The sequence below is a fragment of the Physeter macrocephalus genome, chromosome 6, assembly GCF_002837175.3.
Source record: "Physeter macrocephalus isolate SW-GA chromosome 6, ASM283717v5, whole genome shotgun sequence".
Lineage (NCBI taxonomy): Eukaryota > Metazoa > Chordata > Mammalia > Artiodactyla > Physeteridae > Physeter > Physeter macrocephalus.
Genome location: NC_041219.1, coordinates 55,329,749 through 55,356,686, shown reverse-complemented (window position 1 = coordinate 55,356,686; position 26,938 = coordinate 55,329,749). Strand labels below are relative to the sequence as shown.

Sequence of the window (26,938 nt, the reverse complement as noted above, 5' to 3'; positions counted from 1 at the left end):
GTTTGCTGAATAAAAGACATAAATCATCCATCCCCTTGGAGACTGAGACAGCCCAAGCCACGGCTCTCTCCAAGATGCAGCCAGACGGGAAGGGGAGAGGCTGAAAGTCTCTGGGAGGGGAAGGGATGGGGCCCTCCCCCCACTCCTGGGCCTGGGGGACAGGAAGCGAGGAGGAGCCAGGCCAAGCAGAACCTGTCCCAGCCCCTGATCCACAGCTGAGCGTCACAGATGCGGTGACATTTGCCTCCGGGGTCAGGCCCTCTGTGCTCTGGGAAGCTGACCTCTCCATCCCTCCTAGTTCCATGGATGCCCCATTCCAAGAAAGAATGTATCCAACCAGGCTTTATCAGATAATAATAGGAGGCATTCTGAGCTCAAAGGGCCATGTCCGTTCCAGGGTTGACCTGGGAAGGTGTTGTGTTTTGGTTGTTGGCGTTTGTTTTTTGTTTGTTCGTTTTTTTAGGAGAAACCAGCCTCAATTTCCTCATTTGTCAAATGGGCATAATAGAACCAGTCATATGAATTAAATTGTTTTAAGTGCATATAAAGTGCTTAACTCAGTGCCTGATGCTTAGCACATTCTTTTAAAATGTCAGCTATTTCTAGTATTATTTTTCGCACTTAAAAGCACAGGGCATTAGACCCCTCTCGCCTCCCCTTCCCCTCGGCTCCCTCCCCCAACACAGGGAAGTCCTAGTTCCATGGATGCCCCATTCCAAGAAAGAATGTATCCAACCAGGCTTTATCAGATAATAATAGGAGGCATTCTGAGCTCAAAGGGCCATGTCCGTTCCAGGGTTGACCTGGGAAGGTGTTGTGTTTTGGTTGTTGGCGTTTGTTTTTTGTTTGTTCGTTTTTTTAGGAGAAACCAGCCTCAATTTCCTCATTTGTCAAATGGGCATAATAGAACCAGTCATATGAATTAAATTGTTTTAAGTGCATATAAAGTGCTTAACTCAGTGCCTGATGCTTAGCACATTCTTTTAAAATGTCAGCTATTTCTAGTATTATTTTTCGCACTTAAAAGCACAGGGCATTAGACCCCTCTCGCCTCCCCTTCCCCTCGGCTCCCTCCCCCAACACAGGGAAACCTCAGACTCCTCAGGGCTGGTCTGAGAGCGAGTTCCGTGCTGGGGAAGGGAGGGGACCACCGCATGCTTGGAGGAAGTCCTCCCCTGGTGCTGAGGGATCAGGGTTCTCTGGGGCTGGAAGCGTCCGGCTCTCAGTTTTCACGTGGCTGGGAAATTTGACTCTGCTCTATTTCCTTTCTGGGATGTGTGCTTCCGCAGGTTTGAAGGCCAGCGGATGGGGAAATGGTGTGTGCTGGCTGTGTGAGCAGTCTCTTGCCTGGCCCAGGTGATCTTCACGCCCGTGGAGGGCATCTGTCATTTCCAAGGAAACGCACGAAGGGCGGCTTTGGGGTTGAGTAGCCAGAAGGAAGTTTCCCGGGTGTTCCTTCTCTCACTGTGTCTGCTCCATTCTTTGTTAGATATTAGAGTCTGACGTTTTAGTCAGACTTCATTATTTCATTTCCATGGAAATGTTTTGGCCAGAGTGCGACAGATTTGTTCTCCTTAGGGGACATTCAGAAATGAAGACAGATTGTCCGTCAAACTCAATAGGCTGGAAGGCTCTGGCCTCTCGTTGCTAGGAAGGAATGATTTGAGAAGGTCCTGCGTGTTGTCTGTGTGTAGCTTCGGAAGGGTTGCCTTGCTCCTGAGGAGATCCACGGGGCAGGGGAGAGCAGGCTGGGCCCAGGCCCGCTCTGACGGGTCTGGCGGAGGGTGGAGAGAGGCTGGGCCAGGCAGGGATAGAAGACTTTGGGGGCTATTTCCACTGTTCTGAAAACTTGATGCTGCCCCCCACCCGGAGGAATGGAAGGAGGGGGTCTCTTCTAAATGTGGTGTCTTTGGGTTTTATGACCTTGACCCCTCACCTCTCCAGTGCCCTTTCCCCTATCCCCACCACACACACACACACACACACACACACACACACACACACACACACACACACACACAGATGAGAGATTCTACTTAACAGGAAAGAGTCATTGGCATTTAAAAGAATCATTTGCTCCCGTATGTGGAGATCTTGGAACCCCAGAGTGGGGTGAAAAAGTCCAGAGTGGAGACTCTCTTTGGCTTCGTCACAGATGCACAGAAATTGGACTTCCACACAAAAATGAACACACCCACCACCCATTCCCTTCCTGAGTACCCAGGGCCCAGCTCTGGAGAGGCCTCTGTCGATGCTGTGTGATGTTCAGGTGTGGCTGAAAGTGGCCGCTCTTTGCAGAGGGCCTTCCTGGGAGTCACACTCCCCGCGGGTTTCTCAGGAGGGCCGTCTGTGAGTGAGCAGGCAGCTCACACATATCCAGCGTGTATCGTGTGCCAGCAGGAACGGCTCTAAGAACCTTACAGGCGGAGCCTCACACCATCTCTCCAGCAGCGCTGTGAGGCCAGTGCTGGGAGTCCGCACCAGGTGAAGGAAGCCGAGGAACAGAGAGGGTGGGTCGCCTGCCACAGTCCCAGAGCTGACCGGCGGCTGAGATCTGAAGCCTGGCAAAGTGGTGCATAACCCGAGCCCTAAACGCCACACCATCCTACCTGTGCTGCATCCCAGCAGATGTGCGGTCTGAATGCCTTTACAGTGCTTGTCAGAGCCCAGCTGTGAGTCACGGTGCCGAGAAACGCTCTGGACGCTCAGCTGGTCCGGCCCTCTCATTTTACCCGGCCAGGGACTGAGGCCCAGAGAGAAGAAATGGCTAGTGCCCAGGCCAGGGGCAGAGTAATTGAACTGAATCAGATGCTGTCCCATCCCTGACTCACCTTTATTTGCTGGGCCCCAACCCTCTCATCTGGGAAGCAAACAGAGCTGAGAAACTGATCCACAAATCTCCATTGATCTGAGCTAACTCAGTTTCCTCTCTCTGATAGATGTATGTTTTAAACAGCTGATGGGTCGAATGATGAAATTTCAGGCAAGTTCATTGGCGATGAAGGAAAGGGTCTTCATACCTACGCGAGAAGGAACTGCAGATCTACTTACTCACGGGGCACGTCAGCTCCGATTCGGTCCCTGACGAGAACTCTCATTTCTTTTTAAAAAAAAAAAAAATATTTTTAATTGAAGTATGGTTGATTTACAAGATTGCGCCAATCTCTTCTGTACAGCACAGTGACTCAGTTACACACATGTAGACATTCTTTTTTTAATTTTCTTTTCCATTATGGTTTGTTGCAGGATACTGAGTATAGTTCCCTGCTCAAGGTGCATTAGGACCTTGTCGTTTATCCATTCTAAATGTAATAATTTGCATCTACCAACCCCAAACTCCCAAACCATCCCTCTCCCTCCCCCCGCCCCCCCCCCCCCCCGCCGCCTTGGCAACCGCAAGTCTGGAGAACCTCATTTCTTAAGCTCTGTTATAAACTGGGAGCTTTACATACATTGCCTCTTCTAAAACCCATACCACCCCGCCCCACCTGCCCACTGGATGTTTTAGGTGTTAGCTCCGTTCTAGAGATGGGGAAAGTGAGGCACAGAGAGGCTAAGTGACTGGAACTGAAGACCTATATGGTGGAGACAAGGTTCAGACCCCAGGGTGCCTGACGCCAGAGGCCTGACGCCTTCCCGTCCTACACCTGTCTTTGGCACACAGCGCGGGTCTCAAAGTCGGGGGTCCTCCAAACAGAAGCAGCACCCAGGAACTCGTTAGCAACGTCGATCCTCAGACTCCAGCCCAGACGCCTGGATTCAGAAACCCTGGGGTGGTGCCTAGCTACGTGCAGTTGATCAGCCTGCTGGGTGATTCTGGTGCGCCCTCAAGTTTGAGAACCACGGGCGAACGGGGCTGCCAGGCCCTGCAAAAGGGGAGTAGCCTCCGCATCCACAAGGACCCCCGATAGGTGAGAGCAGTTTCAAGGTGCACCAGCCGCCATCCCTTCTGAGGACTTCAAACTAGATTTTCTTTGTCCCCGTGTTGTCACCAGGGACTCTGGCAGGTCCTCCTGCGTCAGTTCCCTCCTGCTCTATTTTCCTGGCCACGTTGCACTTTTCCGGAAAGCCTTGACCTTTGTTGGGCACGTTACGAGTTGCGACTAACAAAGCTCACTCCCCGGCGGATGGGGATGTCTTTGATTGAACTGTATGGGACGAGAACTGCAGGAATAACACCCGGGTTCCTCCAGCTCACGGCCGTGGGCACTTTCGTTTTCCATCCTAATCCCGAAAGCTGGCCCCGGCGCCGCCTGGAGCAGAGACCCACGTGGGCAGCGCGCACACCTCTTCCCGGCCTTGGCCTGTACCTCACCTTCCAGGTCTTTGCCGTCTCTTCCAGCCAGTTAAAAACCCCTGCTGCTATCATCACCTATTTTCAGCTCCCAAGCAGTTCCTTTGTCTGCCAGACACCGTCTTGCTATCGTTAAAAAAAAAAAAAGAGTTGAGGTGACAAAATTCACGTTGGTCACCGGTGTGTGCGCCGCTTCATCTCCCTGCAACACAGACGGACGCCACACACGGACGTGTTAACAAGCAATTTCCCGCAAGGCTGTACCTGTTGATACAGATGCGGCAACATCTGTGCTTACGCTTCCCCAGCCCTTGGGAGGGCCTTGCCACAGAGACCCACAGAAAGGAGAAGCCCCCCACCCCAGCAAGAGCATCTCTGCAATCACCCCCAGCCAGCGGCCCCCTCCGAGGCAGGGCCAGACGGCACCTCGGGAGCGGCCTCAGCAGGGCCAGGTCGCCGGGCTCTCATCACTCACTGGCCCGCGTGGTCGGCCGGAGGAAGGGGGAGGCACGTGCGCTCCGGGTCACCCCGCTGCCCGTGGTCCGGAATCCACGGGGCCCTTCCCTCGGCAGCCGTGTCCAGGGGTCAGGTCCAGCCGATCGGGGCCACCAGGCAGAGCTTCCAAAGGCGCCGGCCGCAGGGCTCCTTCCCCAGCCGACCGTGTGCTCCCAGCCCCGTTCGTTCTTGAGCTTGGTCTGTCACTCCCTCATTCGTCCACCCCAGGAACGTCTACTGAGTTCATACGTAGGCCAGGGATGCAGAGACCGACTCCGGGCGTCGGGGAGCGCGTGGCCCGGTGGGAGGACAGGCAGATGCTCGGGTGACACGGGAGACACAGCAGAGGCACCGCGGAGGCCGAGGAAGATTCCGGAGAGACGGAAGGCAGACCTGGAGGTTGGGCGTGGGCGGCAGGAAGGAGGAGCAGGAAGGTGTGCAAAGCTGGGGCCGTGGGAGAGCCGGGCTGCAGGACTGGAGTCAGGGTGCAGAAGGGGCAGGAGAGTCCGGGCGCGACCGGGGCCGTGCTTTGCTGGGGAACTCAGGCTTCGTATGAGGCGTGTGGCAAACCTTGACAAGGTATAAGCAGAGGAGTGAGTGACAGGGCCAAATGGCCGTCCTAGAAGTGTTGTTCCGGAGGCTGGTTCGGAGGCTACTGAGGTCCCAGCTGTGGCCAGACGATGAGGCCCTTGCCCTCAGCAGAGGCTGCAGGGAGGGCAGAGGCCGGTGGAGCCCAGAGGCAGGGAGAGGCATCAGGGTCTGGTGACTGGGGGGGGGGCGGAGAACAGAGGTGGCCGATCACAGAGAACAGCCTCCTGGGCTGCTGAGCATTCGGAACACTAGGTCTTTGCGCGTGAATATGTCTTAGCTGCAGGCTCGCTGGCGTACTCTGTGCAGATTACACCAAATGAACACGTGTGTATTTTTAGCTTTGAGGGGAGAGCGATGCTGGGTGTGGTGACATGTCATCTGAAGAATTCCTCAAACTAGACATTATCAAACATTTACTCAGAGCAAGTTAAAATATTAAATACTTGGTAAAACATAAAATATGTACACCCTGACGCTCCTGCAAGAGATGCTGTGGCGCAACTTACGGCCCTGAGGGCTGCCCCTGCAAGAGATGCTGTGGCGCAACTTACGGCCCTGAGGGCTGCCCCTGCAAGAGATGCTGTGGCGCAACTTACGGCCCTGAGGGCTGCCCGAGGACTGACCTTTGTGCTCGGCAGCCCTCGTCCATGCTCAGTAGCGCCATTACTTAAGGTGGCCTCTTATGAACACCGTAGATTAACAACAACAACAAAAATTAACTAGTTAGTGACTAATGGTGAAATAACAAGGGTGACCTCACTGCTACACTTAAGAGCTGTAGTGTGCTGTGGCACGCAGAGCCACAGGAATGGGTGAGGCCCCTATAGGAAGAGGCTGTAAAGTGGGGGAAGGGACCTGGTGGCCAGCCCTGAGTTAGAGGCCAGGTGGAGGAGGACAAGGAAGAGGGCCTGCGATGGAGGAGGGGTGCCCCCAGAGAGGAAAGAGTCAGCCTCGGGGAGGCAATGGGATGGAAACGGGAGAGAGGAGGGAGTCTTTAACCGCATTGACGCTGCCAGGAGGCTGGTGCGATGAGGACAGACGTTGGCGCCACTGGACTTGGCAACGTGGCGGCCATTGGTGGCCTTGACAAGAGTTTTAATGGAATGCTGGGGTAGATGCTTGGCCGGAGCGGGTTGAAAAGCGAATGGGATTGAGCAAGTGGAAATAGCATGAGTAGGAATGACTTCTAGAAGTTTGGCTCCAAAGAGGAGTAGTGGGGCTTCCCTGGTGGCGCAGTGGCTAAGAATCCGCCTGCCAATGCAGGGGACACGGGTTCGAGCCCTGGTCTGGGAAGATCTCAGATGCCGCGGAGCAACTAAGCCCGTGCACAACTACTGAGCCTGCGCTCTAGAGCCCGCGAGCCACAACTACTGAGCCCGCGTGCCCCGACTACTGAAGTCCACGCGCCTAGAGCCCGTGCTCTGCAACAAGAGAAGCCACTGCAATGAGAAGCCCGCGCACAGCAACAAAGAGTAGCCCCTGCTCGCCTCAACTAGAGAAAGCCCGCGCGCAGCAACGAAGACCCAACGCAGCCCAAAATTAATTAATTAATTAATTTTTTTAAAAAGAGGAGTTGGGCTTCTCTGGTGGCGCAGTGGTTGGGAGTCCGCCTGCCGATGCAGGGGACGCGGGTTCGCGCCCCGGTCCGGGAGGATCCCACGTGCCGCGGAGCGGCTGGGCCCGTGAGCCACGGCCGCTGCGCCTGCGCGTCCGGAGCCGCGTCCCCCTCGTCTGCTCTGCCGCCTTCCTTCTGTCTGTCTTTCCCTCTTTCTCCTCTTGTCTCTGTTTTTCTCTTGCTCTCTGTCTCTGTCTCTCCCTCTCTCTGTGTCTCTCTCGCCTGACTCTCTACCCCCGTGTCTCTCGCTGTCTCTGTGTCTCTGTCTCCCTCCCCGGCTCCCGCTCGCGGCCCTCCTGCCGCACCGGTTCGCCCCCTCCGACCGGCATCCTGTCTGGCTCAGTCGTGCTCGATGCGTCCCTCCTGGCGGGGCTGGGCCGGGCTGGGGGCCACGCAGTTGGGGGCCCCGTGATGCCGCCCTGAGTTCACCTTCCCTCACCTGGGGACGGCCCAGGGAAGAGGTGACAGGGGCTGCCCTCTCGCCCGCTGGACCTGCTGTCTGTCTCAGGTGCCGAGACGCAGCCCACTCCCATCCGTGGGCCAAGTCCTTGCCCCCCATCTCCCCGTCCCCGCCACCCCCCCACTGAGGCCGCCAAGCCTGAGAGAAGCCCGGGCTTCACCAGGCTGAGCGTGGCTCCCAGCCTGCAGACGGCCATCTGCCCTGTCCTGGGGGAAGGAGCCCCCCGCCCTGCCCTCTCTGGGTGGCCTCGGGACGCCCCTTCCTCCTTGTTCCCCCCAGGAGGAGTGGGGGGAGGCGGGGCCGCCGACCCCCAGGGCCCCGACTGACGCCACGGGGGCTCCTTGCTTTCTCCTAAAAACCGACAGCAGAGCCAGGGTCAAGCGGGGACCCCCAAGTCTCCCAGGCCGCAGGCAGCCCCAGAGCTGATCACGGAGGAGTTGCGGCCTGCTCAGGGTGGGACAGGTGGGCCGTGGTGCCCAGGGCTGTGATGCTGGTGGCGTCCACCACGGGCTGTGGGAACGGAGAGAGGGCAGGGTGGGGCAGGTGTAAGATGACCAGGACAGAGGAGAGCGGAGCAGCGCGGGGGGCAGAAGGCGACACGTCCGCTCGACGTGGGAGCCTGCGGCCCTCAGGGGCACGGGGCCTGCTCTCACGGCCCTGGAAGCGGGGCACCCCGAGGAGGGTAAGGGTGCATACGCCGGGGGCTGGGAGGTCCTCGGGAGGGAGGCCCAGGAGCAGGCCACGCCAGAGGAGAGAGACTGACCGATGGGGGTGCCTGGCACTCCTCCCCGCCACGCACCGAAGGGGGACATCCGGAGGCGAACTCTCCAGGGTCAGAGGTGGCATTTCGGAGGTGGAAGGACCCTTGGGGACCCTCCCTTCTCAGAAAAAGAAACTGAGGCTCCAAGAGGTGAGCCTGTGGCCCCAAGCCACAAAAATTCAGTGGCTGGCCCGGGCCCAGAATCCGGCTGCACCTGTCACCCTGTCCCCTCCACGTTAAGCTGACTTGTCACTTACCTGGGGGGGAGGATGGGGGGCTCCTTGTCTGCAGACGCTCCGACCTGGGAGGGTGGTGGTGTAAGAGGAGGTTCCCAAACGGGGCGGAACCAGGGAGAAAGGCCCCGAGAAGCCTCGGAGAGGAGAGAAGGGGAAACACTGTTCACGGTTTGAACCTCTGACTCCGGGCACTCTGGGGCTGAGAGGAAAGGACCTGCTTTCGGAGGCAGCGGGCTCGGCCTCCTCCTGGCCCTGGGGCCTTGGACAGCTGGCCGCAGCCCTGGGCCCCAGGGCCAGGAGGTGGGAGGGAGGCCCTCCGCCAGTGCCTCGCAGGGCTGTCAGGTGGAAGGAGACCCTGGGGGTGGGTAGGGTAAGTCCCCCTTGTCGGTCACAGACACCAAGTTCCCCCCTCCCCACCAGGGTGGGGCTTCCAGCCAGCGGGTGGGCCGCGCCCTCCTCCCGCTCTGGTGGCTGGAGGTTCGGGGCCCAGGCCCCTCACGACCCCCCCCCTCCCGGCCTCAGCTGCGTGGTGGACGAGATGGACTTCTCTGCCATGGAGCTGGACGAGGCCCTGCGCAAGTTCCAGGCGCACATCCGCGTGCAGGGCGAGGCCCAGAAGGTGGAGAGGCTCATAGAGACCTTCAGGTGGGCCCCTCCCCCGCCCCACTGCCCTCGCACACGCCCGGGACTTGCGGGGGAGGCGGGCGGGGAAGCAGAGTGGCCGTGGGCCTGGGGGCCAGGAGTCCCTGCAGGGCCGGGAGGGAAGCAAAGATGCGGGACAGACCCCTCGGGCTCTCCCTGCAGGCACCTCGCCGTCCCCATCGACCAGCGCCTCTTTCCTGAGCGTCTGTGTGAGGCTGGAACGGGGCCGGGGGTGGGCTTCCGGGGGTCTCTGGGTGTGTGACAGCTGCCCCGTCCCCTCGGAGCAGACGGCAGTCGGCGGCGGGAGGGGGAGCCTCCCTGGGCTCAGGCCCTCGGAGGACTGGACACGTGGCCAGGTCCCCCCATCGCTGGAGCTCAGGGAGGGTGTGGGCCCTCAGCACCCTCACGTGTCTCCCCGCGCAGCCAGCGCTACTGCATGTGCAACCCTGAGGTGGTGCGACAGTTCCACAACCCGGACACCGTCTTCATCCTGGCCTTCGCCGTGATCCTCCTCAACACCGACATGTACAGCCCCAACATTAAGCCCGACCGGAAGATGATGCTGGAGGACTTCATCCGAAACCTGCGAGGTACAGGAGCGATGGCGCGGGGAGCGGGGACGCTGCTCAGGTCATGCCGGGAGTCTCAGCCCCGATGCTAGGCTGTCACCCCGGTGGCCAAGGGCACTGCATGCCGCTCTCGGGGCCCGGTCTCGCAGAGCGGCCCTGGGCAAGTTGTCAGCATGCCAGGCGTCGGGGGAGTTTCCAGGAGCTGCTGCCACTGTCCTGCGGCAGGCGGCAAGGGCCCCTGGGCGATGCCCCTTGCCCTCTGTGGAACGTCCTCCGTTGGGTGACCTCCAGGCCCCAGGCACCACGGCTGGTGCCTGGGTGGTGCTGGCCCTTCCTGCTCCACGACTTAGGAGAGAAGAGCCACGGGCAGCGGGCCCTGAGATAAACTTTATGGCCTTTACCAGCCAAGTCGTCTCCTAACTGATGTGTGTTGGATTCAGGTTTCCTGGGTTTCATCGCTTCCTCGTGTTTAGTTTACTTCCAGAGAAAAGGCACACTGGAGGCAAACTTTTCAAGGGTTTGCATGTCTGGATCGTTCTTTTTCTATCCTCAGTCTTGACCGAGGACTTGGCTGGGAGCAGAACTGCCAGTTGGAAACATTGAACTCAGAATTTGGAAGGCGTTGCTCCGTGGATTTTTAGGTGTCAGTGCTGCTGTTACAATTCCTGACCTCTTGCTTATGTTTTTCACTCTCCCTGACCATTTTTAGGCCCTTCTGTTTGTCTTTTGTGTTCTGAATTTTCACCATGGTGTGCCTCGTTATGGTCCTTCTTTCATCCATTGTGCTGGGTACTACGTTCTTCCTTTTAGTCTAGAAACACATGCCTCTGATTGTGGGGACCTTTTTTTTTTTTTTTTTTTTTGATAGAAAGGAAAGATGCTTTATTCAGAAAAGCCGGCAATCTGGGGAGAAGGTGAACTTCTGTCCAGAGACCAACTCCGAAGATTCTGCTCAACCATGGCAATTTTTAAAGGGAAAAAGGGGAAACAATCTCAGTTAATCATTAAAGCAGGAGGTCAGATTCTTTGTCATTTTTCCATTGCATGCAGACCTGCTGACTTCTCCTGATTTTCCCGGGGACGCTGTCTTGCTCAGGTGGTCTGTCTGCAATTGGATTCTTTTACCCACGTGGTCTGCCTGTGCCCTCGGGGTCCACCTGCAAATTTACTAAGGGGGACCTAGGGGTAGAGAGTTAGTCATTCTTTAACTACTTAATTCTTCATTCTTACTCCTTCTAATCCAGGAAAGGAATCAACAGGTTACGAGTAAGGCATTTTGTACATTTAGTAAAGCAGAAATCAGGAGCTGGGTTGAATGTGGCTTAGTGATCTCATCTTTATGATGAAGGTCTGAGGAAAACAGGGATATGAACAAACAGAAAAGGGGCCAAGGAGCTGCTTACGATTTTATCATCTACATAGGTCAAATCATTAAGCTGCATACCGTAAACTTATACAGTACTGTATATCAATTATATAGCAATAAAACTGGAAGAAAAAAAAAGAAAATCAGCTGGTACTTTCAGCTGTATCCAGTTATTGGTTAACTCACAGATAGACCTGATAATTTAATATTCACAAAATATTTAACCTCAAATAGTAATTGCAGATCAAATTATTTGTACAGACTCCTTTGTGTCCCTACTGGTAAAGTTTTAAAAATTCTGTAAAGTGTAAAAGTTCTGCCCCATCTGGCAACTGCCTAGACATCTTCGCATAAGCTTATATTATTTTGGAAAACTGCATACATATACTCCAATATACAATATCTCTAATTAGAATTTACTTTCAGGTGGGAACTCTTCTTAAATATTGTATCTGATCATTTTCCCTCTCCATTTTCCACACTCTCCTTCTGGAACTCCTATTATTCAGGTGTTAGAACTCCCAGTTTGAGCCTCTGATCTTTAGAGCTCTCCATCTGCCATCTTTGTCTTCTCGTTTGACTTTCCTGAAGATGTCCCTCGGCTTTATCTTTCAAACCTCCTACTAAGTTTTTCATTTCTGCTATCTTATTTTTCATTTTCAATGACTCTTTTTGGCTCTCTAAGTGTTCCTCTTCTATAGCATTTTGTTCCTGTTTCGTAGATGCAATATCTTCTTATTTATCTCTGAAGATATGATGTTCTTTCTGATGAAACTTGGTTGTCCATCCATATTTAACAGTGAGCCACTAAAAGGCTGATTAAAACTCTGAGCATGTCTGGGGTTGCTGACTGATGGACATTCTCATAGCAAGATTTAGTTGAGCTGTTTCATTGGGAGACCTGACTGCAGAATCTTTAGATATTTTCTCTTCCTGGTTCATCCCTTCCAGAGGATGAAGGCTCCATCAGAAGACTGGGGTGGAGGAAGGGGCGGGGATGTCTAATTGCCTCTTAAACAGATTTTCAACCGACTTTCCTGTTTCGAGCCCACCTTCACCTCCACCTCCAGGGGCTGCACCAACTCCAGAGCCCTTGGTCGTTCTGAGCCTCCTAACCTCTCTGCTGGCTTCTGTTTCTTCTTTCCCAGGTTTGCTGATCCATGTCCTCATTCACCCACTTCCAGGTCCCCTGGTGCCACTGCCTCTTCCCCCGTCTCTGCCTTTTAAGAAAAAAATTCCTTTTTCTAGGGCATTCAGAAGGAGCACAGGGGGTGCAACCTGCCGTCTTTACCCGGGAGCCTCGTGTGCTCAGCCCCTGGCCTGCTCTTTCTTGCCCCCAGCCTGGCTTCTTCCAGGCCCCTGGGTGCCCGACTTTCAGAACCAAACTCAGATGTGGGAGAAACAGGGTCAGTACAAAGGGTCGCTCACAGAAGGTGTGATGTCCTCTCGGCACTTAGGAAAACTCCTTGGAGAGCACTTGCCCAAGATGTTTTATTTTTAATTTCTCCCTCTTAAAAAAACGGAGTGTATAATCGTTAAAGAAAGATTTAGAAAAAGTAGAAAGAAGACTTTTTTTAAAAAAAGTTGCCTCTGTTTCTACCTCCCGGGGAAAGTTGCTTTCGTGTTGGTATATTGCCTGCTGGTATTTCTTGCTACCAGAGTCTGGAGGTCACTGTGAAGTGGGAGATGGGTGGCGGTCCCCTCACAGCACCACCACGGGGGCTGCCCTCCTCTCCTTCACTTAACGTCTCACTACCCCCCACCCCCCACCGCCACCCCGTGCTCCCAGCGAGGGGAGGATCTTGTCACCACTCAACCACTAACCGCTGAGCTCCACGCTCCCTACCGGAGGGGAGGCGAGGGGAGGGCCTGAAGGCCGACACAGCGACGCTCGGTGATGCTCCTGGCGGGGCCGGGGTGGAGGTTGTTAAGACGGGAGAACCGGGGGAGCAAAGGCAGGAGCACGGGGGCCGCGTTCAGAGACGGGGAGGGAGGCCTGGGAGGGGGGAGCGGGGGCTCCGGCTATGGGGCGGCAGGAGGGGGCGCTGGGGGCCCGTGCTGGGCCCTAGCGTAGTAGCTCCGGTGCCTGGCGCAGGAGTTCATCCCTACTTTAGTGGGTACGGGGAGCCAGCAGTGAAGGCTTCGGAGCGGGGACAGTCAGGTGGCGGGCGCCCCCTCTCTGGCTCCAGGCCCCTGACTCCCCTCCCCTTCCCCGCTGCACGGCCGTAGGTGTGGATGACGGGGCTGACATCCCCAGGGAGCTGGTGGTCGGCATCTACGAAAGGATCCAGCAAAAGGAGCTCAAGTCGAACGAGGACCACGTCACGTACGTCACCAAGGTGGAGAGGTCCATCGTGGGCATGAAGACAGTAAGTGCCGCCACAGAGGAGCGCTCACTGCGGGGGCCCTGCCTCCACCTCCTTCCCCTTCCTTCTGCCTGGCGTCTCCTCCTCATCTTTCAGAAATGTGTTCCCCTTGTTCGCTCCCTTGTCGTTACCGTGTCCAGTGCCTCCGTGTGCCGTGCAGGGCACCCTCTTCCTTCCACCTGGCCGATTTCCTCACGGCTCCCTGCGACCAGCTCCTGCGGCAGGAGAGATTGAAGTGAAATATTGAGGAGGGACCGCCTGGTGCTCCAGGGTCGAAGCATCTGGATGGCCAGATAGGGAGGTTTGGGGTGGCATGGGTCCTGGGCTTCCTGGATGGTCCTACTGAAGAGAAGGCAGGCAATGGGCTAAAGCAGGCTCCAGACGTGGGTTCTCAAATCCTTGGGCGGCCCCTGGGTTGCAGCCCGTGTCGCGGTTTGCGGCGTTTTCCAAGTTTGCAGTGATCTTTAAGGGAGCGTCCTCTGTAGACGTCAGCAGAGGCTCTGTATATACCGTAGACAGAAAGGTCCTGGCCTCCGTTGCCCCAACCCTAAGCGCCCCAAATTCCTGGCTCAGGAAGCAGTGTGGGGACCCCGTCTGAGGCTCTGTGCTGGGCCCTTCCGCCCAGTCGTGCGGGGCCGGCCTCTTCTGGCCGGAGCCTGCGGTGCTGAGGTCAGAGCCTCTGTCAGGTTTGCGGACGCCCCGAGGAGGCTGCCGCACACACTGGAGCAGATTCGCGGTGTCCCCGGGACCCCTCCCTCTTGCACACGGGTGTCTGGGAGTGCAGCAGGGACAGGCACAGCCCGGGACGTGGCGCTGCCCTCACGGAGGCCTCGGAGGGAAAGGCGCGCACAGTCGAAGGCTCCTTGCGGTCTCCTTTCGCTGCCTTTTATCCGCTCACCGCGTCCAGCATCCCGAAGCCCTCTGGCCCAGCCCTGCTCCCGGAGGAGGCTGAGGGAGGCGAGGGAGCCCGGGGGAGGAAAGGCGGGGGGTCAGGGCCAACCTGGGCCCGCATCTGCTCTTCTGGAAAGTGGCCGCTGGGGGCAGGAGGGCTGCGAGCTCGGCTGCCCCTCCGGCTGAGCGCTGCGCCCCGGCCCAGGTGCTGTCAGAGCCCCATCGCCGCCTGGTCTGCTGCAGCCGGCTCTTCGAGGTGACGGATGTGAACAAGCTTCAGAAGCAGGCCGCACACCAGAGGGAGGTGTTCCTCTTCAACGACCTGCTGGTGGTGAGTGGGGACCCCCAGAGGGCCGGAGGCCCCGAGGGCTCGGAGGGCACCCTGCCCCCAGGACGCCGTGATACTGCACGCCCAGTGGCTGATTTTCCAGAGTGGGGCGTGAGGCAGCCCAGGCACATACGGTCCTTCCTACTTAGGTAGTCATGAAGCCGAGGCACGGAGAGGTTATCTGCTCGTGGCTCCCGGGTCCTGGTGCGAATGGATTAGATCCCAGAGCCCCTGCATCGCCCTCGTTAGGGGGAACCTGGGGCTGGAGGGTACAGGGCTGCACGTCCGTCCCACAGCCTGGGAAGTGCAGGAGGCCTGAGGGGGGCCCACACTGTCCCTGGGCCCAGCGGGGATGCTGCCGTGCGTGTGGGCGCGCGTGTTCGCGCGCGTCTGTGGGGTGCTCGGCCTTCGCTCTTTGAACACAGGTACCCATACGACAAATATTTAATGAGTACCAACTATGTCCCAGGCAGTGTTCTAAGCGCCGGGAAGCAGAGCGAACAGGGTCTGGCTTCTGTCTTTTCCTCGAACCCCATACCTTCTCCATCCACGCGTCACACTGGCACCACCTCTAAAATTGTCCCAAATCCAGCGCTCCCCGCCTGAGGTCCACCTCTGCGGAGTAGCGGAGTCAGCTTTGCCAGCTCCCGGACCTCACCTCCCTCCACGCCTCTCCTCTGCCGCCCGCCCCCTGCCCCACCAGCTGCCTCCCCAGGCCGACTCCAGGCTCCGTCCGTCTCAGGCCTTAATCTTGCGGCTCCATCGTCTGCTTGAAAAGCTCCCCAGACCTTGCACGACCCCCTGCCTCTCCTCATTCAGTGCAGACGCTCTCCCCCCGCCTCACAGGTGGCCTGCCCACCCACCGTCTAGTCCTGACCCTACTTCGTCTTCAAAACACCTACCAGTTTCTGCAGTTACCCTATGTATCTGTTTCTTCACGTTGACCCTATGTATCCGTTTCTTCACATTGCTTTTTGGCTTACTGTGCGATGACGGATTGACCCCTTGATTGATTTATGGACCCTGAGGGTCCTCCTCTACCAGCACTGGCACCCTGAGGGCCGGGCTCCCCCGTCCTCTCCTGTGTCCCAGAGCCCAGCTCAGAAGGTGCCAAAGAAACATTTGTACACCAAGCAACTGCTACCTCAGCTTGCGTTTCAGGAGACAAGGGAGGCGGGAAATAATTAAGAAGAAAAACAAGATAATATCCAACTGGGGGAACGTGCTATGCAGACAACAAGCAGGGTGATAGGTTGGAGTAGCTGGTGTCAACGTGGATTTTTTTTTTTTTTTCTCATTTTGTTTTTGTTTGTTGTAGAGGCTGGTCAGGGAAGGAATCTCTAAGGAGGTGGCATTTGAGTTAAGATCTAAGTAATGAGAGTAACCCAACCACGCAAGAAGCTGCAGGGCGAGTTGTGGAAGGAAATAGCAGGTGCAAAGGCCCTGTGGTAGGACTGAGCCTGCCCTGTTCAAGCTATAGAAAGGGCAGCATAGATTGAACATAAACCAGAGCAAGGCAGGGACCAGACCAGGTGGGGCTTACAAACCAGGGCAGGAAGTGTGGACTGGCCTCTAAGTGCTGTGGGAATGGCCACTGGAGCATTCTGTGCAGTGAAGACAGTATTTTGATATCGTGTCTGTACATATGTATGTGTGTGTACACGTGTGTATATGTGTGTGAGTGTATCCTAAGCGTGTAAGTGGGCATGTGTGTGCACGTCTCTTTTTGGGTGTTTACTTGTGTTCACAAGAGCCCTGGGTGTTCGCTCATCCAGGTGTGTAAGGCACGTTTATACACACGCACACCTGTCAGTGCACGGCTATCCCCCTGTCTCGGACAGATTCTCAAACTCTGCCCCAAGAAGAGGAGCTCCTCCACGTACACCTTCTGCAAGTCCGTGGGCCTCCTGGGCATGCAGTTCCACCTCTTTGAGAACGAGTGTGAGTCTCGGTCACCCGTGGATGTGGCAGAGGGCGGAGGGTGCAGGGGAGGGGGAGGGGCAGGTCCTCCAGAGGCCCCCTCCTCCCCTGCGGTTGCTCATGGCCTGTGGGGCCTGGGGTCTGGCTTCCAGATTACTCTCATGGCGTCACACTGGTGACCCCGCCCTCGGGCTCCGAGAAGAAGCAGGTTCTGCACTTCTGCGCCCTGGGCTTGGACGAGATGCGGAAGTTTGTGGAGGACCTGAAGGAGTCCATCGCGGAGGTGACGGAGCTGGAGCAGATCCGGATAGAGTGTGAGGACGCGGTGACCCCAGACCCTCCGGGCGGCCGGGCTCCGGTCAGCGGGGGCAGGGTCGCTTGCGGACAGACACTCCCTGCACCCCTGCGCAGGGAGTGTGGGCGAGCGAGGCCCCTCCTGCCCTCCCGAGCCCTCCCTGCCCCAGCCCCACGGCACCATCACGGCTGATGGATGCCTCACAGTTAAGGCGAGGTACCTGAGGGTGTACACGTGCGTGTGCACACGTAGCCAGGCCGTGGGGTGGCGTGGGGGCCCCTCGGAACAGAGAACTCTGCTGGGTTTGACCAGGACCAGCGAGCGAGCCGGCCCTAAAGGCGGGCTTGCAAACCGAGGAGGTCCGGGCCTGGAGCACTGCTTCCCACTCAACCTCCCTGGCAGCCTCCTCCCCTGACCCGGTCCAGATTCACACATCACACCTGGTTGTTCCATGGTTTTCATCTCTTCTAACCTGGAATGGCCCCCCACTTAATTTTTTCATAACGTCATCTCCTTGGAGAGTCCAGTCTGGCTTTCTGACTGTCCTTCGTCTTGGAGTTGTCTTTCTGGCCTCCAAGGAGGGCCTTGGTTCCCGACTGCTCCCGTTCAGGTATTGTAGACAATCTCTGCTCCTCTTCGTCCGTCCGGGTGCTTTACCGGTCACCTCCTGGTTCAAGAAAAGAGCCGTGACGCCCTGTGGTCTCTGCCCGCCTGCAAGCCTTCCTGGTGAAGCACTGCAGCGGCTTCAAAGAGCCATTAAAGGAAAATTAAGTAAGAATGGATTCAGAAACTAAAACAGAAAATAAAAACAGACTCCAGGTCTGCCTTACATGGCCACTTAGTTGAAAAGTATTTCTAAATTGGGATAAATCCCTTGGGCAGGAGGAAAGGCGGCGGGGGTTTCTGAGCAGGGGCCGATGCGCCAGGGCGGTGCTATTTTATCAGCATCTTTGGAGCACCTACTGCGTGCCAGGTGGTTTGTTTAGGTGTCCACGGGGAGGCTGCAAGGCGGGTGTCGGCCCCCACTTCATGGATGGGACTCAGAGCAGTTAAGGGGTGCGTCTAAGGCGCATTTAGAAGCGGAGGATCTGGCAGTTGCAGTGGAGTCTGATTCTAAGGTTCATGTACTTTCCACCCTGAAAATGAGAGGATAGCTTCTGTTTATAATTTCCTAAGGAAACAACGAAATCAGGTTAAAACAAAAACTCACCAGGGACTTCCCTGGTGGCGCAGTGGTTAAGAATCCGCCTGCCAATTCAGGGGACACCGGTTCGAGCCCTGGCCTGGAAAGATCCCACATGCTGAGGAGCAACTAAGCCCGTGCGCCACAACTACTGAGCCCCCGTGCCACAACTACTGAAGCCCGCACGCCTAGAGCCGGTGCTCTGCAACAAGAGAAGCCACTGCAATGAGAAGCCCGCGCACGGCAACAAAGAGTAGCCCCCGCTCGCTGCAACTAGAGGAAGCCCGCGCACAGCAACGAAGACCCAACGCAGCCAAAAATAAATGAATTAAATAAATTAATTAAATTAAAAAAAACCACCTCACCAGACCAGACTGAAACTAACTCAGTATCGCCTGGTACAGGGAGGGTGTAAATTCCCTTTCTCCTCTCCGTCGGCGACATGAGTTCAGGGGTGTAACAGACAGATTCTTTTCAATGCCACCTTGGCTGTTGATCTAGAACATTCTCAGAGACACACCCTCTTGTCAGTATGTCCTAGATGGGTCCGCACTGCCGCGGAGCACAGCGCCCCACGGGTGGGCACCAGCATGGCTGCCAGAAGTACCCATCAGCCTGGGAGCAGCACATCCTGCCCCTCCAAGTACTAAGGAGGAGATATCGCCAAGATCCGTGTGCTGAGGGCAGGGGAGCAGGCACCAGGCTCATGTCTGCTCCTATTCTTCAGATGGAGAGAAAGGGAAGAAAGCTGAGGAAAGAGGAAGGGCTGCTCAGGGAGGCAGGGAAAAAGGAAGTAGAAAGCAGGAGAAAGTAGCCACAGCTCCCTTTTCTCGAGCACTTACTACATGCGCGCACTGGGCTGAATGCCGAGCCTGTTGTATGAATTATTGCTACATCTTTCCAGGAGGTGAGAAGTATTATCTTCACGTTGCAAATAAGGAAACGGAGTCTAACAGAACTTAAGGAAGTTGTCCAAATTCACGCAGTCATTGACAGAACAAGACTGGCACCCAGGTTCCTCGGATGCGTTGCTTGTAATTACAACGCTAACTTCTCCCAAGCCAAGACGGCCCCTCTGGGGAGACAGAGTCACTCTCACTTCAGTAAAAATATTGAGTATTGCTTGATGGTGTGACTCAGGCAATTGGCACAAATGGTTCTGGTTTGGGGTTTGCAGGCCGGTGCCCCCAGATTACAGACGACTAGACAGGCAGAAAATGGGACCCAAGAGAGTAGCTTTACTACAAGGAACTTGAGTGATGTCTCCTGGAAAAGAGGAACGGAGGAGACATTTAATAACGGCTGTCAAATCTCCAAGGAGGGTAACTGGCCGTTCTCCAGCACCACCGAGAAAAGACAGGAAGGAACAGGTTTACAGTCTAGAGAGAGGAATTAAAGCCGAGTAGCCAGATAGACCTCTGCCGGGGCCTCGGGTGACTGGGACCTCCTCGTCGAGGGAGCTCAGCCAGTTGGCTGGACGGCACCAGCGGTGCTGAGGCTGCTACACCAAGTGAGCCTTTGATGTCGTCACAGGAGCTGATGTTTACTGAGCCCTTGCAACATCCAGGCCTGTTCTGAGTGCCGTAATGTCTTTCCTCCTGTGATCCGCTTTTTTTAAAAAAAATAAATTTATTTATTTATCTTTTAGTTTTGTCTGCGCTGTGTCTTCGTTGCTGCGCGCGGGCTTTCTCTAGTTGCGGCGAGCGGGGGCTACTCTTCGTCGCGGTGCACAAGCTTCTCATTGCGGAGCACAGGCTCTCAGCACGCAGGCTTCAGTAGCTGCAGCATACGGGCTCAGTAGTTGTGGCGCACGGGCTTAGTTGCTCCGCAGCATGTGGGATCTTCCCGGACGAGGGCTCGAACCCGTGTCCCCTGCACTGGCAGGTGGATTCTTAACCACTGCGCCACCAGGGAAGTCCCCTCCTGTGATGTTCTTAATGACACTCTGAAGTGGACACTGCAGTCCCCTTAAGGGAGGCACAGAGAGGATAAGTAACCTGCCTGAAGCCACACAGCCAGGCAGCATCAGAGCCAGGGTGCAGACCCAGGCTGTTGCCTCCCTCTTATCAACCTCTTCCACCTCCTCTCTGGCTGCCAGAACAGGGGCTGCCAGCCCCGGCACTGAAGCCGACATGAAGTGGGTGCCGTGTGTTTGGGAGCCCCTCTTCCTCCTCCTCTTCCTGCTCTCCTCTCATTTCTCCTCTCCCCTCTGTGTGCTAGAGGTCAGGGTTTCTCTCCATTCACGAGCCTCTCCATTCCCCAGGGGAGCTGGAGAAGCAGCAAGGAACGAAGGCTCTCTCGATCTTCCCGGACGAGGGCTCGAACCCGTGTCCCCTGCACTGGCAGGTGGATTCTTAACCACTGCGCCACCAGGGAAGTCCCCTCCTGTGATGTTCTTAATGACACTCTGAAGTGGACACTGCAGTCCCCTTAAGGGAGGCACAGAGAGGATAAGTAACCTGCCTGAAGCCACACAGCCAGGCAGCATCAGAGCCAGGGTGCAGACCCAGGCTGTTGCCTCCCTCTTATCAACCTCTTCCACCTCCTCTCTGGCTGCCAGAACAGGGGCTGCCAGCCCCGGCACTGAAGCCGACATGAAGTGGGTGCCGTGTGTTTGGGAGCCCCTCTTCCTCCTCCTCTTCCTGCTCTCCTCTCATTTCTCCTCTCCCCTCTGTGTGCTAGAGGTCAGGGTTTCTCTCCATTCACGAGCCTCTCCATTCCCCAGGGGAGCTGGAGAAGCAGCAAGGAACGAAGGCTCTCTCCTTCAAGGCCGGGGGAGCCCAGGTGGACCCACAGTCGAAGCAGGGATCGCCCACAGGTGAGTTCCAGACCTGCGGCCCTGGCCCACGTGGAGGCCACCCAGCGCCCCGACCCTGGGGTCCTGGGGATTCGGGTGAGGGAAAGGCTCGTTTCCATGGCTTCATCTGCTGGGGCGTTAGCAGTGAGCCTGAGGGGGAAGGTGAGAGAGAAACGTGTCCACGGACGAAGGTCACTGATCCCCCTGGAGGCGTCAGGCTCAGGGCTCCGACATCCTGCCCCAGTGCCCGCTGGTTCCCTCTGCACACCGGGGGTTAGGGGTGTGGGAAAGGGAAACCACGTGAGACAAAAATGCCGTGTCTGTGGCTGGGAGCAGGTGAGAAGGCAGGTGCCCAGAAGGGTCTGGAAATCTTGATCTGCCCCATCAAGACCTTTCCCTAATGAGCCAACATCACTCTCTAATCCCAGGCCCGAGTCAGCACTCCGAAACCCAGATGAACCCTCAAACCCAATTTCTCAAATGATTTCTTCAAGTTGGGTTTTCACTCCAGACAAGTCAAGCCAGCTTCAGATGTTGCATCACCTTTGGCCACGTTCTCTAGACCCGTTCCCGCTGACCCCTCCGCCCCCCTTCTTCCCTCCCCCCAACCTGCAGGGAGACAGGAGGAGTCGTCTCCACCTCTCACCCCCCACCCCTGCCCCATCTGCCCCAAATAGAAAAGAATTAGGAGAGCTGGCATGAGATTTAAATCCCAGCCCAGCGAACCCCAGCGAACCATCCAGAACTGTTCACTAATTAACTCAGTCATTCATTCCTACATTTAATGAACACTTACTGAGTGCCTGCTGTGTGCCTTGTGCTAAGCCCTGGAAAGCCAGGGTCCCAGCAAGACGTCAGCTTGAGCTGAGACACTCCAGTGGGCTCCATGCTGGTTCCAAATGGTTACGGCCGTGGCCCCGAGGTGCTGTATCAGCATCACAGGACTGGTCACACCAGCTGGGAGAGGAGATTTGTTTTCCAAGCGAGACTCGGGGCTCTTTTAGCTCATGGAGACCCTCACTGTGGTGTCTCCTCTGTGTATGGGTCTGACCTGCCACCATGCGTTCATAATTCTCCACCCGCCCTGGTTTTCAGCTGGCCCTTCATTTCTTTCTCTTTTTTTTTATAAATGTATATTATTCATTTATTTTTGGCTGCACTGGGTCTTCACTGCTGCGTGCGGGCTTTCTCTAGTTGCAGCAAGCGGGGGCTACTCTTCGTTGCGGTGCGTGGGCTTCTCATTGCAGTGGCTTCTCATTGCAGTGGCTTCTCTTGTTGCTGACCACGGGCTCTAGGTGCGCAGGCTTCAGTAGTTGTGACGCGTGGGCTCAGTAGTTGTGGCTCGCAGGCTCAGTAGTTGTGGCGCACGGGCTTAGCTGCTCCACGGCATGTGGGATCTTCCTGGACCAGGGCTCGAACCCGTGTCCCCTGCACTGGCAGGCGGATTCTTAACCACTGCGCCACCAAGGAAGTCCTGGCCCTTTACTTCTACAAGGTCAGAGTACACGCTTGTTTTCACAGCTGTGTAACAGAGTCAAACCTCAGCCGTGATGGATTCCCGGACACCCTGCCCCACTCCACTCTCTGCAGCCCAGCCTGCCTCTTTGGGAAGCTGCAGCCCCTGGCCAGGCCCTGATGTGTATCTCCGGGGCCTTGTCCATCACTTCCCTCCCCAGCTTCCTCTTGTGCTACAGAAAGCAGAGGGATGTGCACAGCAAGGGAACTAGCACCCTCCCCAGGGGTGTGAGAAATCAGAGGGGCCCCGGCCGAGGGCTCTGGGTGCCTGCTGGGGGTAGAGGTGGGAGTCAGGGGTGACTGAGCCAGAAAAAGTCATCAAGCTGTCCCCGGGTGTCTGCAGGGTCCCTGGTGCTGTGCCAGGCCCATCAGGAAGCCCTGGCAGCAGTCAGCCATTATCAGCTATTTGTGCCCCGCCCCGCCCTGGGGCTCGTGCAGCTCGTTGAATCCTCACCACTCAGCTAAGTAGCAGGAACAGGAAAGGAACGTGGCCCTTCCCTCTCGGAGCCTGTGCCACAGACACAGAGGAGCCCCCTTTTGCTCTGGGAACCAAGAACCAAGGCCTCCTCACAACCAACCTGCACAGTCCGTATGGGGCGCTCTGACTGTGGGTAAAGGAGACTCCACAATACCCAGCAAGGAAAAACGTCAGAGACCTTCTAGTCCGTGAGGGCTCAGAGAGGTGTAGCATCTTGCCCAAGGTCACACAGCTAGTACGTGGCAGAGCTGGGCCCAGACGCCCAGTCCACTGCCCCCGGAGTGGTGGGGGTCCTGGAGTCTGCGGCCGCCGCACTGAATTGCAGGGAGGCTTGGTTGGGGCCTGCGGGGCGGCGGAGACAGGGCTTTGTGCGGGGACAGGGCCAGGTGGAGAGTGAGTCCTGTGCTCTTTGCGTTCAAAGCCAAAAGGGAAGCGGCACCGGCGGAGAAGGCGGCGGAGAGCGCGGCGGAGGTGAGTGGAGGCCTGCTCGCCCAGGGGAGTCAGTCTGTGCGCCCTGCCCTCTTCTCACTGACTCTGTTGTTTCTCTTCTCAGGTTTTAATCAATGCCTCCCCAGCCCGACTCACCATTTTACCAATTTCAAGAGATACAATTAAAAGTTACTGCTAGCATGGGTAATACCACTCTTCCAGCACCTAATCAAGCCACAGTGCCCCCTCCCGTTCCCCAGCCCGCCCTCCCCGCCGAGCACCCCCGCCGAGCTCCCAGACTAATGCGTGCAGATAAAGCCCGCAGCACCCGCATGGCATCCGTCCCGCAGTCCCCCGAATCCACCGCCCCGCACACTGCCCGGGTCCTGATGCTCCCGTATCAGAGACCAAGGTTCCCTCCTCCACATCTTGCCAGCCTCTGTAGCAGGGAGCCTGGCCCCCTCGAGAATCACCCCTTAGGTCTGTTGCCCGAGTGAGCACGGCGGGGCAGACCCTGCCCTCCTGGATGCCTCTGGGGAAAGTGGAGGCGGCTGGGAGGCTACACTTTCCGCCCAGAACAGCTGGTCCATCTGGAAGGCTGGCCACGGGGTGGGATGTGGAGAAGGAAGTGAGGCGAGGTGGGGATGGGGTTGTCTTAGGGCTTCTCCGGGAGGGGGGCAGGCGGCTGCTGCATCTGAAGGCTGTCCACCTTGGCGGGAGGGGACTGCAGTGGCAGCAGCTGGTGCCTGGCAGGCCCCCGGCGGCCACCTGGGGTGGGGCGTGCGGTTGCCCTGCAAGCCTGCTGGGCCCCAGCCCTCCCCACTGGCTCCCCTCGGACCCCGGTCTGCCCGGCCTCCAGGGACCCTCACTCCAAGCTGGAGGAGCCCCAACTTCGGGCTGTGAGGGAGGAGCCCTGCCCCCAGCCTGACTAAGCTTGGGGAAGCCCCAGGACACCCCAGCAAACCCCAGCTTCTCCTCTCTCCCCACCCCCCAAAACCTGTGTCTGGAGGAGGCACCTTCACACGGAGGGGCCTCCTGCCCCAGCAGCTGACGAGCCCCCAGGGTGGGCATTCCATCCCTGCCCCTCCTCGGCCCACCACCCTGCAGCTGCCCGTTCTCCAGCCCTGCAGATAAGCACACGGAGTTACCAGCCCTTCGGTTTGTTCTACCAGCCCTGCCTGTGGCTTAGCCCCGCCTGCCCAGGGAGGACCGCGCTCTGGGGGCCATTATCCCCTCCTCCCCGGCCCAGAGGGCCACGTGGCTATCTGCAAGGCTGCCGCCCCGGCTAGTCCCAGGGCTCTGACAGCCTCTGCTCCCCTGCACAGAGGCAGCCTCACCGCCGGCCTCGCAGCTGGACCCTGAGCTCCCGCGTCCTCCACCCCGTGTCCTTGCCTGGCCCCCCGCTGGCAGGCGCGTCTCCAGCTTGTCTGAGTGGTCAGGCTTGCTACTCATGTTCCATCCTCTCCCTCTCTCTCCCTCTCTCCCTCTCTCTCTCTCCCTCTCTCTCTCTCTCTCTCTCTCCCTCTCTCTCTCTCCCTCTCTCTCTCTCTTTCTTTCATCAGCAGGGAGGTGAGAAGGGGGTCAGAACGAGGGAATGTTTTGCTGTTGCTTCCTGCTTTTCACTTACTGACCAGAGGGAGGTGCACACAGTGGAGGGGGAGAGGGGAAGGGGAGGCCAGGGCTGCGGCCACAGTGGGGCTCGGAGGGTCTGGACTGGGGCGGCCAGGCGTTTGCCTGGGGAAGGGCAGCTGTAAAGTCTGGGGGCGCAGAGCAGCCTGCCCTGCTGTCTCAGGCCACTTTCTCCCAGGGAATAACTCAGAATACAAGCAGGTGGGGAAAGGAGCCGCACCCACCCCTCCCCAGCAGCAGTGGACAGAAGCCTTCTCCCAGTGAGGACCACAGAGGGCTCCCCGAGAGGGAGGTGGGCCCTGCTCTCGGCCCACCCCAGGGCTTGGCAGGGCACTGAGGGGCTCCGGGGCTCCTTTGATTGATTGGGAGGTGGGGGAAGCTCATGCTTAGAACACACTGCTGAGGTTGGAGGTTGAGAATGGAGAGTAGAGCCTGCAGCCTGCGGAGCTTGGCGGTGGGGGCTTGTGAAAACCCAAGGGCAGAGGAACGGGGCTGGAGAGCCGAGCAGCCCACCAGGGCGGTGCCCGGACCCAGGAGGGGGCGTCCCTGAAATTGCACCTTTTGCCAGTAAATAGGGTCAGGATCTGCTGGCTTAGGGCTCTGAGATAGTTTAGGGCAGGGCCCTCCTGCTCTCGACCAGGCCGTAGGATCCCCTCCCCTGCAGCCTGGGTTTCCGCCCCCCGTGCACTGAGCGGCGGGCCTGGGTGGTGGTACCCGAGGACATCCTCAGAGAGGAGGGTCTCGGCCACTCCCGGAAGGGCCCAGGTGTCGGAAGGGGATCGTGTGTCGTATCTACAGGCTGGTGAGCCGGAGGGACGAGGAATTAAACCCCTCTCCTTCCAGAACCCTCGTATTTCTTCCACCCCCCCCTCCGCTAGCAGGAGGAGGCCAGGCTAGTTCCTCGTGCTCTCCGTGGGCCACCCCCTCATGCCCCACCCAAGGGGGAAAGATTAGAGCCCTTTGTGGGTTCCCCCTCCTGCAGCGGGACGGATTTCTCCGGGGCCCAGGCTGGGCCAGAAGGGCAGCTGGGGACCTGGCTCTGGCCTTGGCCGCTCTCGAATGTGCAGGCACAGCCCTGGGGAGTCTGGGGGGATGGGGCAGGTCCAGAGCACCCCTCTGGGTCCCTGGCATTCCAGGGTTTGGACACCTTTGTGATTCACAGTGATGAGAAGGCCTCCCTTTAAAAAGCTGGTGGGAGGGTTAGGGGCTTGCAAAGCTCCAAGCCACCTGACTCCTGACTCTGTCCCCGTGTCTGCCACACGCCCCTGGGAGGCAGGGCGCAGGCAGATACCCCTGCTTCTCCAGCTCGGGGTTGGTGGAAAGGCGGGTGGGCACCCAGGCGGGGCCCAGGGCCACCCAGCAGGACCTGAGTCCATCGGTCCAGCCGCCCATCCCACAGAAGGAGCCAGGCCGCTGAGGCCGGGGTAGGGCACAGCGTCTCTGGACTCCACCCAGGCTCAGCGCCTCTGCCTGGCAGCTGGGTGCCCTCTGGGTGGCGGAGAGATGGGGAGCGGGCCGAGGTGAGGGCTGCGAGCCCCTGGTGGGCACAGGGGACGGGGAAGGGGGGAAGGGAGGCCCAGGGTGGCCAGTCCTAGCAGCTGGGACTTAGTCTTGTAACGTTTCACGCTTCTCTGGCTGTTTCTAAACTAGGTGTCAATTCACAACAGGCTTCAAACGTCCCAGCACTACTCCGGGCTGGGGGCCGAGAGGGGAGCGCCAGCGCCAGACCTGCAGCCTAGCCCCCTGACGGAGCAGCCCCCTCTGCTGCCACCAGCGCCGCCCGCAGCCCCCGGGACCCTGGTGCAGTGCCAGCAGATCGTCAAGGTCATCGTCCTGGACCAGCCCTGCTTGGCCCGCATGGAGCCCCTGCTGAGCCAGGCCCTCTCCTGCTACGCCTCGTCCTCCTCCGACTCCTGCAGCTCCACGCCCCTGGGCGGCCCGGGCTCCCCCGTCAAGGCGGTCCACCAGCCGCCCCTGCCCCCCGCCCCGCCCCCCTACAACCACCCCCACCAGTTCTGCCCGCCCGGCTCCCTGCTGCACCGGCGCTGCTGCTCCAGCGGCGCCAGGAGCCTGGTGTAG

General features: G+C 57.9%; 1 protein-coding gene across 2 annotated transcripts in view; it reads left to right on the top strand.

Annotated features, from left to right (window-relative positions):
• IQSEC3 (IQ motif and Sec7 domain ArfGEF 3) overlaps positions 1 to 26,938 on the top strand; it is a 98,599-nt gene extending 71,661 nt beyond the window's left edge. Inside the window, exons 6-14 of one of the 2 annotated variants that reach the window (XM_024129209.1) lie at positions 8,974 to 9,096; positions 9,517 to 9,683; positions 13,258 to 13,397; positions 14,491 to 14,616; positions 16,455 to 16,554; positions 16,686 to 16,847; positions 20,737 to 20,829; positions 23,223 to 23,272; positions 26,510 to 26,938. In XM_024129209.1, the coding sequence (XP_023984977.1) occupies positions 8,974 to 9,096; positions 9,517 to 9,683; positions 13,258 to 13,397; positions 14,491 to 14,616; positions 16,455 to 16,554; positions 16,686 to 16,847; positions 20,737 to 20,829; positions 23,223 to 23,272; positions 26,510 to 26,938 (1,390 nt within the window). Of the gene's footprint in view, positions 1 to 8,973; positions 9,097 to 9,516; positions 9,684 to 13,257; positions 13,398 to 14,490; positions 14,617 to 16,454; positions 16,555 to 16,685; positions 16,848 to 20,736; positions 20,830 to 23,222; positions 23,273 to 23,354; positions 23,430 to 26,509 lie in introns of those variants that run through there. The other variant, XM_024129210.1, reaches the window with a different exon arrangement.